The sequence below is a fragment of the Gouania willdenowi genome, chromosome 16 (assembly GCF_900634775.1).
Source record: "Gouania willdenowi chromosome 16, fGouWil2.1, whole genome shotgun sequence".
Lineage (NCBI taxonomy): Eukaryota > Metazoa > Chordata > Actinopteri > Blenniiformes > Gobiesocidae > Gouania > Gouania willdenowi.
The window spans coordinates 14481769-14498241 of record NC_041059.1 but is presented as its reverse complement, the minus strand read 5'-3'; the positions used below and the strand labels follow the sequence as shown (position 1 = coordinate 14498241).

Below are 16473 nucleotides of genomic sequence, written 5' to 3'. Positions count from 1 at the left end.
TTTTTGTGGGTTATTCTCTGCACATGTCTTTGAAAAAGATTGTGAATAAAGAAGAAATGTTGAGCATTAAATAAATACTGTGTCCAAGTGTAGTTTTATTTGTTTCTAAAACAGCTGAATTTTCAATGTTGGTGATTTAATGTACAATAAAAGTGAAAATATGAGTAAGTAAGTAATATTTATTTATATAGCACCTTTTACAGACAGAAGTCACAAAGTGCTTCACAATACATACAGTGCATACAATACAATACAAATTGCAGTTAGTCACAAGAATATGATGGTCATAAAACAACCCTTTATGACTTGTTTTTGAAAAGATTCGGGTGGAAACGATTACTGAGCCCTAAAAATAGATGTTTTGATGAAAAAATATCTTTCTCAGCAAAACTTCTACTTTGCAGTGTAAGCAAAAAAAAAATGGAGAATCATTAGTCATTGCAGGGGAAGCAAAGGTTGGTGGAAAGTTAACATAGATATTAGTAATAGCTTCTTACAAAGCTGTGTAAGTCATTCAGGCAATTAAATCCAATTAATAAAGGCAACTTTCATCTGTCCCTTTCTATTACGGGAACATTAATAAAGGTTGTTGAACTCTGGGGACATTTCTGATGACATTGTTTACCGCAGTTCGTTCAAAGACCATAAAAGAACATTACGTTACATATCATCTCAGTTCAGAACAGAAGAAACCTTTTCTTCAAGATATTTTAGTAGCTTTTACTAATTTGCATGAATCATAGGAAAAGGCACACATTCAGATGGATGTGTTTTGGAACAATCTCTCCAAAAAAACCACAGCTGTTTATTGTAAATAAACATTTTTATCGGATATGTGCAGATTTGGAGTCCAAAACAGACATTACACTGTATGTAGTGGTTTTCTGCCTTGTGTCCTAAAACAATCTGTTCTTTTCTCATGAGACACAGGAAGAAAAAACTTTTTACCTGATGTTAGTTTAAATCACATTTCTTCACAGCACAGACTGATTCCTCTGTGCTCATGATCTGCTTGCTGTAGCTCAGTGGGCGGGGCCTCACTGTAAAGCTAACAATCCAAGATCTCACATTGAATAAGATCAACACTACTTCTCACTTCACATCTTTGGCCCGGAGCAAATATTTCTATATTCTTTGGTGCTGAGATTTCACGGTTAAATGCTTAGTCTGCAATGTTGTAAAGCGAGCGAGACCTCCTTTAAGCTCCACCCCTTCCTACCCCTCAAATGCTTCTGTCGGGGCCCCCGTGAAGAACCACGCAAGCTAGAACATGCACCTGGTTTAAAGATAACAAATCCCCTTAAAGCAAAACACATAATGAGCTGTCCGGTAAGAAAGAAGTAACCTCTGCATCACTTTTCAGGCCCTTCAGATGAATCATTTGTGCTTGATATTTCCAGGAACAGTGTGTGAAGAGTGTGCACGTAAGAGAATGAAGGAACAGAGTAGGGCATGGGCAGGAGACATGAAGGCATCTGATTGGTTCTTTCTATTCGGACCGAATGGCAGGGATTGGTCAGAGTTTTTACAGAATTGCAGCTCTTTCCACACCTTTTTATGAAACGATAATATATTGACTTCAGGATGGAAGGACCATTTCACCCAGAATAGCAAAAAGTGTTTCTAAACAGGATTACAAACTCCACCTGTAAATAAGCATTGTTGAATGACAACAAATGAGCAAAGGTGATTGGTCACTGAGCCACAGAGGAGGGGCAAGGGAGCACATGTGGCTCAGGAGTTAAAGCATATGTGTTAAACTCAAGGCCGTTCAAAGAATCCGATTCGGCCTGCAGTTGAATGTGAAAATGACAGAGAAAACATGATAGAATGTGTAAATTCCTAATTCAGTTTGAAAGAACTCAACGTTTTTCCAAAATCCTGCAATTTGTCTTAAATTATTCCACCAAATCAAAAGTTAAAAAACTAATAAATCAAACGACATTTAAGTATCTGTCACTTATTGCTTAGATATTGTTGATATGTCTATGGTCTGAACTGTGGATGTGACAAGGAGTGGGAGATAGACAGCAGCAGGAAACCATGTCTTTTCTCAAAAAATATTTAATAAACCTCTAAAGTATTGTAGAACAGGTTTATAAAATACAAGCATGGATATTAAGTCATTAAGTTATTGTGAAGAAAAAATAAAGCTGTGGCTATCCGTACGGCTGCCTTATCAATATACCAACATTCTATCCATACGCAGCGGCCCCTTTGGCCAGTTTAGGTCACGTGAATAAGACTAAACCTAACCGTAAACCTAACCCTAACCCTAAAAATTGTTGCGATAACCCTATCCCTAAGACGCATTTACCGAACTACGTGTACCGGTACATTTACCGAAGTACGTGTACTTTGATAAATGCACCAATAGCACCGAGGGTTGTCCGTACAGCATTCGTACAAATAGACACTTTCTATATAATAATGCAAGAATACTAGTATAGGTTCCAGGCGAAGCTATACTTACAGTAGAGGCCCACCCAAAAAGATGGTCAGTACCCAGGGCCCAAAATGTGGTGAAGCACAACATATGAATAATCTAGGAAAAGTATGTAAAGCAATTAAAAATGACAAACTTTACTAATGAGCAACATCATGTCCATGTCAGGACTCAGTTCAGTGACCTGGTTCATTCCTCCATTTTCCAGCAGCAGCACCCAGGATTTAAACACACGCTGAATGAGTCATGGAGGAAAAACTTCCTCCCTCCTCCCCCCAGGCTCCCTGAAGCTCCACACCGGCCATAAAACGGGCTGTCCTCCATTCTACAGACACTCTCTCTGCTCCTCTCCTTTCACCAGCTCAGAGTGAAGCTGTGCCCGTGTCTGAGGACTGTCAGTGGGACAAACCGAGCAGGAGACACAGCTGCACCATGGACTCCACCTGGACCCTGTTCTGGGCTACTTTTCTGGCCTTGGTGTTACTGAGCTCAGCCTCTGAAGGTTTGATCACTGACTATGTTTATGTTGTGGGATTTTATGAGTCATAACGTGTTTATGCTGTTTGCTGATGCTTCACAGCTGCTGGAGATTTGTTTTCACACTTATTTTTCTCCTTATTTTGAATAAGATCCCTTAACTGAATAATGTGCTATAACAGCTCAACCTCTACATTCCCCGATAATGTACAATATTTGGTTTACTATCTAATTTAGTTTTGATAAATTATTAACAAATGTATCTTTTCCAACACTTTTTTCTTTAGGTTTTTCTGGATTGATTTACTTTTTAAAATGATTGCCATGTCCTATATTATGGGCATAAGACAAATTTTGATGTAATCCACACAGGTGCCCAACTTTGTTTACATTGGGCCTCACCAATATGTGGTGCAGAATGTAAAAACTTGGTCACTATTTCATGGCTGACATATTTTGAACATTTAGCTGACTTTCCTCAAATTCAGATCATATTTCTTTCATTAAATCTATTTGTTGAATCTAAATCTAAGTGTTAAATCGATCACCAAGTGTAAAGCTAAAAGCCCTGGGGTGAACTTGGGTCCTTTCTGTGTGGAGTTTGCATGTTCTCCACGTGCTGCGTGGGTTTCCTCCGGGTACTCCGGCTTCCTCCCACAATCCAAAAACATGACTGTAAGGTTGATTGGAGTCTCTAAATTGCCCATAGGAGTGAATGAGGGAGTGAATGGTTGTCTGTGTCTGTGTTGCCCTGTGATGGACTGGCGCCCTGTCCAGGGTGTACCCCCGCCCAGCGCCCTATGAGAGCTGGAGATTGGCACCGGCAGACCCCCGCGACCCTGATAAAACGGGAATAAGTGGGTATGAAAATGGATGGATGGATGGAATTAGATTTAGATTTAACATTTACATTTATATTTAACATTTACATTTATATTTAACATTTACATTTATATTTAACATTTACATTTATATTTAACATTTACATTTATATTTAACATCAATATTTATATTTAACATTTACATTTATATTTAACATCAATATTTATATTTAACATTTACATTTAGATTTATTTTTCATGTGTACACATTTGTAAAAATGATATAGAATATCTGTCTCAATTGAAAGAAGTATGAAAATGTTGAAAATATGTCAGCTATGAAAAGTGGGTTTTTACATTTGGCACCCCATACACCAGAAACATCCCAGCACAGAATAACAAGTTCAAATACTGAAAAGTAGTGCAGTGAACGTGACAATCATGTTTTTGTTTTAAAGTAGAAATCTATCGATAAGATCCCTTTCAGAGGCAAAAATGTCACAATATTTGGTAAACAACCAAAAGAGGAAAGAAGGCTGTGTTCAACTACTGGAAATCTCCCTGCAACCCTCTAATGTGCTGGCAGGCGTGCTCGAATTTGGCCTTCTAAGAAAGGTTCATAACTACAGTAGTGACAAAACATGAAATTTACAATCAGCTCAAAAGCTCTGTGTTTTTAACAGTGATTTAGTAGATACAGTACATTGATGCCTTTTATTGTGAATATACAAACAGTACAACAACATTCAGTGCAGTTAAATATTCAAAACAGTATAAGATAAAACAGACAAAAATGTGTAAATGAATAAGTGACAATAGGAATAAATGGATCTAAAATACGAGTATGTACAAACGATAGAGGTACCCGAGAAAACCTAGGCCTAAGTACATGGAGGATGTCAGTGAGTGTGGGAGTTCTGAGTGATTATGGCTCTGGGGAAAGAAATCTTGTTTTTTATTCTGTTGGTATTTGCCTGAGGGCAATAGATCAAACATAAATCACGAGGAGTAAACAAAATCATTAACAGTCCCATCGACACTCAGTGGTTGATCTGTTGTACATGGCAGTTTACCAGCAATAGAAAATAAAACTCAAAAACTGCTAATCTTTATTGTTAGAAAAAACAAAGAGAAAACCTGGAATAACCACTTATTTATTCTTAGTATGATGAAGCCATGAAAAATGTATTGCCATCCAAGGTTTATAGTAATCTTTCAAACAGATATTTTACAATTTAAGACACATTTTAAGGTATGAAAGAGACATACCATAGAATTTTATTTATCTATTTTACGTCTGTCAATTCTAGAGGCAACTCTTACAAAATATAACAAATTAGCAAAGAAACAGAAAGAAAATAATAATTAAGGAGGTAAAAAAGTTTGTTTTTTTTGTTGGGGAGGCATTTGGAGACAGTACGACGAAGCTGGATTTCCTCTTATCGTACTAACTTACGGGATCTACTTAGTGTGTGCTGTACTACAACGCTGGTTAGCTTCTTACAGGGGTAAATCTGTGTTTTTGATTGGTCAGACACAGCATTCTCCAACTGTTTTATGTGAGCGTGTACTGATCAAGGTTGGATAACCCTGGGTTAAGTTAACATGTTGATAACCACCTTCGTAGTACAGCTGCTCTATGACGGCGAATGTTTGGTTAAGTGATAGATTTCCCGGATATATTTGTCCAGCTTCATATTACACTCCCTCCTCTAACATGAATAAACAGAGGAACTATAAGGTAGATGTATTACTGAGGTGTCTCTTCTACAACTCACAGAACATAAAGAATCTGTTTGAAGGTTTAAAAATGTTTTATTGATCTTATATTATTGTAAAGTATCATGAATTGTGATTACTGTTTTCCTGTCATTTGTCAAAGATCTTCTTGGGTGGTATGGAAAGCATATTTTGAACCTTGCGTTTTTATATCTTTAATTGGAAACAAAAAAACAAAAACTTTGATATTATCAAAAACACAAAATTAGTGTCAGTGTTTATACTGTAATGGCTTAATTTAAACATGATTCCTTATATTTCAATCATAATGGATAAAGATGAAAAATAAGCAGCTATACTTTGGGGTGCAGAAAGTAGAAATTCAGTCACTTTTTCATAGCCGACATTATGAACATTTACCTGATTCTCCTTTCATTTAAGACAAAAATTCATGTAAAACAGCATGTTCTATATCAGGGGTTCTCAACTGGTCTCACCCTGGGACCCAAGTTTTGCCACGGTCATTAAATCGCGACCCACTTGTTTTTTAGAATTCAACTAACCAAATATAGGTTTTCAAAAATAGCTGTTGAAAACACACACATATATACTAAATCTATATATTTTCCTGCGCAACATGCATTTCACAACATGCCTATCAAAATAAAAGTCCAACATGAGAGACATTGAGTATTTATTTAGTCATTTTTGACCAGCTGTCCGTGACCCACCCAGTATAGGTCCGTGACCCACTTTTGGGTCCTGACCCACCAGTCGAGAATCACTGTTCTATATCATTGTTAAAAATGTTAAAAAAAAATCTATATGTTCAATCTAAATGTTCAATCAGTCGCCAAGTGTAAAGCTGCAGGATCGACAGGCACTGACCTGCCCTTTTTGTATAATTTCTAAACATTTAGCTTTACACTTGGCAACCGATTTAACATTTAGATTTACATTTAATATTTATATTTATATTTAACTTTTACATTTATATTTATTTTCAATGTTAACACATTTTTAACAATGTTACAGAACATGCTGTTTTACATGAATTTGTCTCAAATGAAAGAAAAGTGAGTTAAATGTTGAAAATATGTCGGCTATAAAACAGTGACCGAGTTTTTACATTCATGACACAGCATTAACTTGCTTAATACCTCCTTAACCAACTTCCAATGTCAACTTAACCTTTGAAATGGTATTTCCTACAGGCCCAGGGTATCACTTCTGTCTTTTGGCTTAAGACTCTGAATAGCAGAATGTTTACTGGCAACCTCCTCAGTGAATGTATTGCCAAGAGAAAGTAAATAAGTGAGAGTTGGGCAACTATGTGGTAACTTTGTTTCATTTTTATGTGTTTCTTCTTCTCTTCACAACTTTTCAGATGAGTACAACGTTGAGCAACGTGAGGTCACCTTTGACTTTGAAAAACTCTTGGAAGGTGTGTGTGTGTGTGTGTGTCATTCACATGTGGGTGCAGAATCTCCATAAGGGCAGAATTTCATAGACCTTTAACCCTGTTAAAGGCTGAGTTTATGTATTGACAACATGTTACGAGTTCAGTTTTCTCAAATAGATTAATTTTGTGTTATTTTTTGTAATGTCTGTAAAATTCATGGTCAAATCACAGCGAGTGGAAATTCCCCTGTAGTATCCCTAAGTTAGATCCAGATGTTTTGTGTTCATTGTGACCATGGGCAAGTTGTGGCAATGTCTATGAATGTAGGTCAGGTTCAAGTGCGGAAATGTTGTGTGTGTCTAGTGTTTGATGTGCTGCAAACATCTGTGTAAATCTATTGTTTTGAACTCAGAGATGCAGCAGCCAGAGTTGTTAATGACACAGCAAGCGAAGGACCATCTGAATCCCTTTGACCCTTTGAGTAAGACACTTTTCAGACTGTGTTTTCTAACATAACTGCAAATATACAGTACACAGCACTGTCAGATAGAGTTTAATTTCCTTTCATTCTTTGTTTGCCTACTTTCTCAGTGGATTTCCAAATTGAACAAATTAGGACGCTTTTAAGAGAAAAATATATGATCTATTTCAGTGTTTCTCAAATGGAGGTACATGATGACGCTACAGGTGTTACCTGAGAGAGAGAGAGGGAAATTGACAAATGAAATGATTTAAAAATATGGGGTTTTGTAATGTTTATTTTTTAGTTAAAAATGATAATCATACTAAATATTACCAGCAACTCACAAAACGACATCAAAACACACACTGAGAGAGAGAGCAACATACAAAATGGCAACAAAGACACACTAAATGCGAGAAAAATACACAAGATCACTACAACACACACACAAAAAAAATAGAGAAACATACAAAACGACATAAGAAACAACCAAATGACACCAAAAACACACACACTGAGAGAATAATTTAAATAGCACCAAAAACACACAAAAACAACACCAAAAACACACAAAAAAAGAGAAAAATATACTGAATAATAAAAAAACAGACAAACAAACATACAAAATTACACAAAAACACACAGAATTATGATAAAAATGATCTTGATTAGAACATGAACTAAAAATACAAAGGTCAGTCTTGGTACCACACCAGGAGGGAGATGACTGTAAATGATGAAAACTAAAATAAATAAGTCTATTCAGGATGCACTAAATACTGTTTCATCCACTTATTTACAAAAGTAGATTTTTTTAAATGTGTATTATCACTCATGCATTCCATCATTATGCTCTATAGTGTTTTTTTTATACAGAATTCTGAGTAAAATGTTGTAGTCGAACATAAGGGGGTTCTTGGATTCAAAAGTAAGATAAAGGGGTAATTGAGCTAAAAAACTTTGAAAAACACTAATATTCTATTTTATCTTCCAATCAAATCAGCCTCCCTTTCTTTTTCTTTCATTTTTCTTTCTCATTTTTTTGATAGTTAAATTTTGATAGTTAAAGTTTACTACCTTCTTATTTCACTACTTTCCAAATGATAAGTTGATTTTATGGTTTTGCTTGAAGGACAACCAAGCTTTGGTCCTCGGTCTATGGGTGGCCCTCCAATTCTGAACTACCCCGTTCAGTTTCCCCTCAGCCGACCGACCTCTGACAATCTCCAGGCCATCTGTCTCCATGGAAACCATCGTCCGCGTTACCCAACGTCTTACTTCCCTGACAGTGGCTTTGGCCAACAGAGGCGAAGGGCCAGCGCGGTTAATAACGTGGAGTCGTGGTTCGACTCATGCTGCGAAAGGAACCAAACCTCAGAGAAGGAAATGACACTTTGTTGTGCCACACAGGCGGTATGTTGTCTTGCCAAGTCAGCCCTTTTTTATTTTTTTATTTTTTTTTTTACAGCGTATAAATGTTACCAGGGTTGGGGCCAATTATAATTATAATCGTGTAATTGATAATTAATTACAATTATGGCATAATCCTAATTGTAATTGTTATCTTAAAAATCTGTTGCTGTCGTAATCATAATTAAATTGTTACTGGGTTTAGATAATTGACTTCTATAGAAATTGTCAATTATAATTTAAGGCAAAACTGGAGAACCATGTTACAGTACATATGTAGTTAAGAATTATTATAATATGTTTCATATCAAGCTTTCCCACATTTAACATTTAAAAAAAATAAATAAATAATCCAGGGATATAATGACATAAAAAAGGCTCAGACGCCCTCACCAAAAATATTTAAATCTATATTTTCATTAATTAGGAATCCTAGCAAGGTAACCAATAGATGAGAAAGACTTTAGATGATGAATATTTGTTTTTAGTGTATTTTACAGCTGATTTAGGACCTGTTATCATAAGAGATGCTAACAGAAAAGCTAACACAAGTGGAAGGTTTTGTACTTTTGAACTTTTATTAACTTATATATTAAAGGCTTAGTAATTGTGATTAATTGAAAGTGAACTTTAATAATTGAGAACGTAATTGTAATTGATTTTCTAAGGATAATAAAATATTTATAATTGAATTGTAATTGGGAAAAAATGCCGGTTACTGTCATCGTAATTGAATTGTAATTGAACACGGGTAATGGAAAACGTAATTGTAAGCGAAAAATGTAATTGACCCCAACCCTGAGTGTTACTGTACTGCTTTGTGTGTCTATTGCACTGCAACTTCTTCTGTTTACTGTATCTTATTTTTGCCTCACAAAATGGATTTTCATCATTTGTCTACAAATTGATTCACAAACTAATGCAGTTTGATTAAAACACCCAGTGTGTGTTTTATCATGGATAACAAGTCAATTGTAAACTAATGTTTTCCCATCTCATCCACATGAATAAAGAGAATTAGATGCAGTCTAAGATTCTACTGTGACCCAGTTGTGCTAACCAAACATTGTGTGTTTTCTTTGAATGTTTTTCGAAATACCCTCGAAATATAAGCAGGGCACGAAGCATTCCTCACATTTCAGAAGTGAGAGCATTAGCCGAACCAAAGTGTTTCAGCCTTGGGCGCTTTCAGTCGATAAACCCGTAACATCCAGCTAGACATAACAAACAGGCCTTGGCATGAGTAGCAATGAGGCTGCGGGTCTGTTTTTGTGACTTTGAAAAAACATTATCTCAATCCTCTGCCCTTGATTGTTACAGTTTTTACAAAAGTGCAAGTCATAGGTCAAATATTTTCTTATACTCTGGTTTCATTAACCAAGACGTAAAGTGTGAGCATTTTTTATGATGGCCTCCACCTTGTCCTCCTCTGTTTGTACGTGCTGCAGTGGGAGCTGTCCGTTCAACTGTTCTGTGAGGAGGACTCATCAGTCAAAGATCGCCTCTTTCACTGCTGTTGGCTGAAAGGCAGCCGCAGACTGAACTGCTTTAACAACGATGCTCCAAACCCAAACTACGACCCAACAGAAGTGGTGCCAGTGACCCCGCTTCCAGCTAATGCCAACTTCACCTTTGACCCCAGCCGCTGCACGAGGTATGCAGATGACTGATGAACACATAGTATTGGATTTCAAAATAAATGTCATATTATTTCAGTGTGTTTAAAAAAATAGGGCTCAGATTTTTAAGGTGCGATATTACGCAATTTTTCACTCATCTCCATTTGTTCTAAGAACCCCAACAACATAGTATTTCAGTTTTATTTTCCCAAACTTGCCTGTTGTCCAGAGTTTCAGCCTCTGAAAAGTGACTTTCTGAGCAGTTCTAAAAACGGGCTGTTTTGGGGCCTACTATGCATATTCATGAGTGGGCTTATCCGTAGACGCTGACTTCATGCCTCGCTCTTGCGAGGGGGATCAGTGATCACCAAAAGCCATTTTCTTTTGCTAGCCACACACTGTTGTTATTGTTTTCAGCCCAAAAACTGCACATTACAGTAAAACACATGGCTATTTAAGCGGCTACTGTGATTGTGAGTCAGACAAACACTGTTTCAATATGTGTGTGCGCCATGCTGCAGCAGCAGCAACAGCAGAGTAAATTAGCTGCGTCACCTGCTTCAAACTCTTTCCGGAGCTGCTACGTCGCTTTTTGTCATCGTCTACACTACTGATTACAGGAATAGTCCATTCAAGGTGATAGTCCACTGTTTTGTCCAACCGCTGCGTCGCATTGTGTCACAAACACGAAAGAGGCGGTATAACGGGTACTAAAAATGCTTCTGGTGCTACCATTGCTGCCCACTGCTCTTCAGGGAGGGGTTAAATGCAGAGAACACATTTTGTGTATGTAGCTTTACATATATGACAATAAAGTATGATATATGTTATATATTAAACTGCAGTGTTTGTTTTAGCTGTGAGATAGTTGGAGTGGGAGTAGCTTACATTCTTATAGGGTAGGAGGAGCCAGGATTGTCAGGAGTTTCCGTGTTATGGTAAATGGTAAATGGACTTGATTTTATATAGCGCTTTATCACCACACTGAAGCAGTCTCAAAGCGCTTTACATATCAGCTCATTCACCCAATCACTCTCACATTCACACACCAGAGGGACAGGACTGCCATGCAAGGCGCTAGTCGACCACTGGGAGCAACTTAGGGTTCAGTGTCTTGCTCAAGGACACTTCGACACATAGTCAGGTACTGGGATCGAACCTCAAACCTCTCGATCAGTAGACGACCCACTACCACCTGAGCCACGGTCGCCCATGACCGTGGCTATGACGTCACAACGCGAGAAAGATCCAACTCGCCCATTTGGAGCTGACTTTTTACAAAATGTGGAATAACAAGGGAGGGAGGAAACATAACTTTTTCCAACTTTGTCTCTCTGAATGAGGCTAAAGGGATGTATATCACTGTAGCAAAACTATTATAAAGTGATTTTTTTCATAATACCGCCCCTTTAACGCATCAATTATGATTAATTCATTAGAGAGAAACAACGCCCCAAAAAAAAAAAAATGCAGTTAATTGCTTTTTTTTGCACTCCAAACAGCTCTAATTTCTCATTCTCACAAAAATGAAATGCTTAACTTGACCCCATTCGTGTGTACATTAAATAATAAGGCCTATAAGCGACTGGGCTGCTGAAAGAAAGTAAAATTAAATACGCTCTCTCATAAAAACCCTTAAGGGCAATTATGTTCAGTTAATAATGAATAGTAGCTTATTTTGCTTTTTCACAGGGTAAGTAATGATCTTTATAACTAGATCTTGGTGAAACATGTGATGACAGACTTTAAAGCTTAATTTATGCTTCTGACGTGTATGATTATTATAATTTAGTTTTTCACTGTTAATGTTTGTGTGAATATTATTTTATTTTTAATGCTTGCACAAAGACCTTTGTGGTTATCCTGCAGCGCACACATACACACACAAAAACAAGTATTTTATCACACACACAGTTTGATACATTTTATCAAAAATGCACTACTTAGAAATAACTTGAGCATTACAGACAGTGCGGGCCTTAGTATTAAGCATTTGATGATGGTGTGTTTTAAAAACAGATAAACAGTAATATCTCTTAGTATTCATGTGGAAAGGGTTTATTTAGAAAGTTGTCATTGTAATCAGTACTTTTAACCAAAATGAACAAGATTAAGCTGATTTCAGATTTCACACAGATTGTCTTTGATGGGTTTATGGGCTTTTACGTACATTGGTGTGAAAATGTGTTTTGAATCCAACAGGACGCAGATGGCTCTCCACAGTGGTAGTGCTTATCGAAGAAAGACGGTGAAGAAGTTAGCGTCGTCCCAGAATATTGACATCAACTTTCCTCCTGGACGACCATCTGCAGACACCGTTGGCTCACTGTGTAGCCATCAGAAACTTCGCCCCGTCTATAACATCAAGTGTATTCCAGCTGTGGGCTATGAATGGTTGGCTCGTCAGGCCAAAACCGTAAACCGCATCGAAAAGGGTTTCAAGAAGTGCTGCAAAAAGAAGAAAGGTTTGCTGACCTGTGCTGACCAGAAGGTAAAGAAAGAAACTGGCTAACAACAGGGTTGGAGTCAATTATAACTGAAAAATGTAATTGACCCCAACACTGGCTAACAGTGTCGCCCTCCACTGAAAGGTTTCTGAATCAGGATCTGTTTGAATTTCAGTGGCGAGATGAGCTGAACAGGTTCTGTGTGGCTGACGACAACGACTTCCACTGCTGTTCTGCTGAAGATCGCTCCAGCTGCTTCCAGTCCACTTCTCCAGACCCGCATTATAACTCCACCTCTGCTTCAGAGGAACTCTCGCTTGGCAACATATGTGTGACTCACAAAATAATCATGAAGAAGTAAGACATCATCTCTTACTTAATCAGTCTCATGCTTTTATTTCATTGCTTAACAACAATTCTTCCCTGTTATTTCTTTTTTTTTTTTTTTTTATCATCTCAGTGGCTCAGATCACACGAAGCCCGTTCTGTGAGACATATTAGTTCTAGAAGGAAACTAAAAACATGTTTGTGTCGCAGATTCTCTATTGGTTTCCCTCTCAAGAAAATTGTTCGCCAATGCTGTCCTCTATCAAAAGAAGATAGGACTACATGTTCTTTTGAAAAGGTTAGTAAATAAGCATAAAGGTTGTGGATACACAGAGAAAATACCACAACAACAGTAAAGAGGTTTTAGTAATAGATAATTCAATTCAATTCAAAACAGCTTTATTGACATGAGAAACAAGTTTACATTGACAAAGCAAGTGTGACATAGAATGATGTACACACAAAAATAATAAATATTAAAAAAGATAGCTACATTTAATAATAATAATAATAATAATAATAATAATAATAATAATAATAATAATAATAATAATAATAATAATAATTTATAATGCACTTTTAATTCCAAGAAATCTCAAAGTGCTACATCTAAAAACACAATAAAACTACACAAGAATTAACACTTAAAAGCTTTCCTAAATAAATATGTCTTTAGTTCAGCTTTAAATAAAATAGAATAAAATAAAATGAAAATCGGGTTTCAGTATATATATATATATGTGTGTGTGTATGTATATGTAGAACAAAATTTACAATTTAGTTATGTGTTATAAAAGGGGAAAAGTTTATGTACAGAATTTTACATATATCTACACACACATATGTATCCAGTTATACAAACAGTATATACATATAGAACATGTACACAAACACTTACACATGTATATATACATACAAGCATGGGCAGACTATCGATACAGTATATACAGTACATAAATATATATTAATTTCCAAACACAATTCCTTTGTTCATGTAATAATTGTAATTTGTTCTTGGTGTCCATAGGTTGTGGAGATGTCAAAGAGTCTGTGTTCATCAAAGAAGAAGATTTCTAATCCAGCTGTGCGCCGCTGTTGTGAGCTGCCTTCACATGAGACGCCACACTGCGTGTCAGATGTCCTTATGGACGCCGTCACTAAAGCGGCTGATGTCTTACGTCAGAAGAAGAGGAAGATATGCCCTCTTTCCTAAACCCAGTGTCTATCTGCTGCTGCTATTGGCAATTGGCCATCTGCAGAAATAGTGATTGGTGGCTTTTTTTTTTAAATACTGAGCCGAAAAAAACATTGCACCTAAAATCTTACTTTTATAGTGATTTCTGTGGTGACAGGATAAGCATCATTACATTTACATAGACAAATATCTACACTTTGTATACTTTTTTTTTTTTTTAAACAGATCATCATCACTGTCAGTGTACCACCATGGCTTTCACCTGCTAATCAAACATTTTGGATAAAAAATACACACCACATTGTGTTAAAATCATCTCTGCAACAGTTTTAATAAAATTGAAATACTTATACCATTTTTGTGCCTTGCTTTGAAACAGTTTGCATGCAAGAAATAATATTTCAAAATGTCCTAGTACAAAACTATATGTAGCTCTGACTGCCTCTATCAGCTAAAGCTAAAGCTAAGATGAAAAATAAAATTATTGGTGAGTAGCTGAAGTTATGGGATGATGGACAGACTGGCCGACAGTTACATACTAATTAAAAGAGAGTGGGGAATAAAAATAAAATAGAAACATTAGGGGGAAATAGATTATATTGGGTAGAGTACGGATTGGACATGCAGGATTAAATAAACTGTTGCATTTCATTAGAAAATGTGTAACCGGGTTGTGTGAATGTGGGGTAGAGGAGGGCAGTGTAGAACAAGGATGGAAAACTATCACAGCGAGGGCCACAATCATCTGATTGTATCTGATCTGAGGGCCACATTATCAATATTCATGTAAGGATTTAGAATAATGACCAATCAGAGCATTCATACAAGGGAGAAGATGGATGGTCTTTTTTTGTCTTTGGCTGTGGTTTTATTTGTTTTTTTTTTATCAGCTTTTAGTCATTTAGTGTGTTTTTGTAGTAATTGTGTGTTTTTTCTCATTTTTTTCTGTTTTAAGTGTAATTTTGGGTGTTTTTCTGTCATTTCCTGCATTATTGTTGTCGATTTGTGCATTTTTTTAGGTCACTTTCTGTACTTTTGTTGTTGTTGTTTTCTGTATTTTCCAGTCATTTTGTGTAATTTTGTGAACAGTTTGTGTCTTTGGAGCTATTTTGTAATGTGTTGTTTTTTGTTGGTGTTGTCATTTTGTGTGTTTAAGTGCTTGCTGTGTCTGTCTTTGTTGTCATTTTATGTTTTATGAGTTATTTTGGGATTTTTTTTTTTCTTCTCGAATTACAATTGTTTCGGATTTGCCTCAAAAATTAAACCAAGGGCCACATGTGGGCCCCGGGCCGCCAGTTGCCTATGCCTGGTGTAGAACATGCAATTTATAACTATGAAAAGTATAAAACCAGTAGAGAAAAGCTAAAAAAAAAACCTTTGGAGACAAAAATATCTGTCTATAAAAGCAAGGAACGTCTGTGTGTGTGTCTGTGTGCATGTGGAGCATATCTCCCCAACGCAGTGTCTGAACGACCTGAAACTTTGTCAATGGCTTGCGCATACCCCGAGTGTGTGCGTCCGTAATTTTGGAGTCATTTGGTCATTCCAGAACCAATTTCAAATGACTTATCCACACTGTGAAACTCCTGTCAAGCATTGTTTTAGAACATGATGTCATCAGAGTTCCAATCAGAATGTGCGACACTGTCTGTACACGATAACTTGAAAAGTTATGAACAGATTTTGATAAAATTTTCAGGAAATGTTGATAATGGCTCAAGGAACAGATGATTAAATTTTAGTGATGTTCTGGCAACCAAAATATGATATGTGATAACTGAAATGTAAGAACAATTGTAGATATCTACAATTAACATTATTACGAGCAAGAATTAAATTGTTCATATCAACAATAAACATGTTACTAATGGCAATAGAATTGTCTCGAAATGGTGACATGTGGAATTTGAATTGTAGATATCTGAAATAAAATTTGAATGGAAGTCAATGGGAGATTTCATCTAGTTGTAATGAAGTTTCAGATATCTACAATAGCGATTTCCAATAGTGATAATTATAATATATAATATATATATATATATATATATATATATATATATATATATATATATATATATATATATATATATATATATATAATTAATTATAGTATCTAGAATTAGTAGTGTAACTAGTAGAAATAGAAT

General features: G+C 36.1%; 1 protein-coding gene across 1 annotated transcript; it reads left to right on the top strand.

Annotated features, from left to right (window-relative positions):
- Positions 1–2743: 2743 nt before the first annotated feature.
- On the top strand, positions 2744–14678 carry ecm1b (extracellular matrix protein 1b). Its single transcript, XM_028471693.1, has 9 exons — positions 2744–2948; positions 6851–6907; positions 7278–7346; positions 8461–8741; positions 10187–10392; positions 12560–12848; positions 12980–13161; positions 13342–13429; positions 14159–14678. Exons 1-9 carry the CDS (start codon positions 2879–2881, stop codon positions 14342–14344), a joined length of 1428 nt encoding a protein of 475 aa, XP_028327494.1. The 5' UTR covers positions 2744–2878; the 3' UTR covers positions 14345–14678.
- Positions 14679–16473: the final 1795 nt, after the last annotated feature.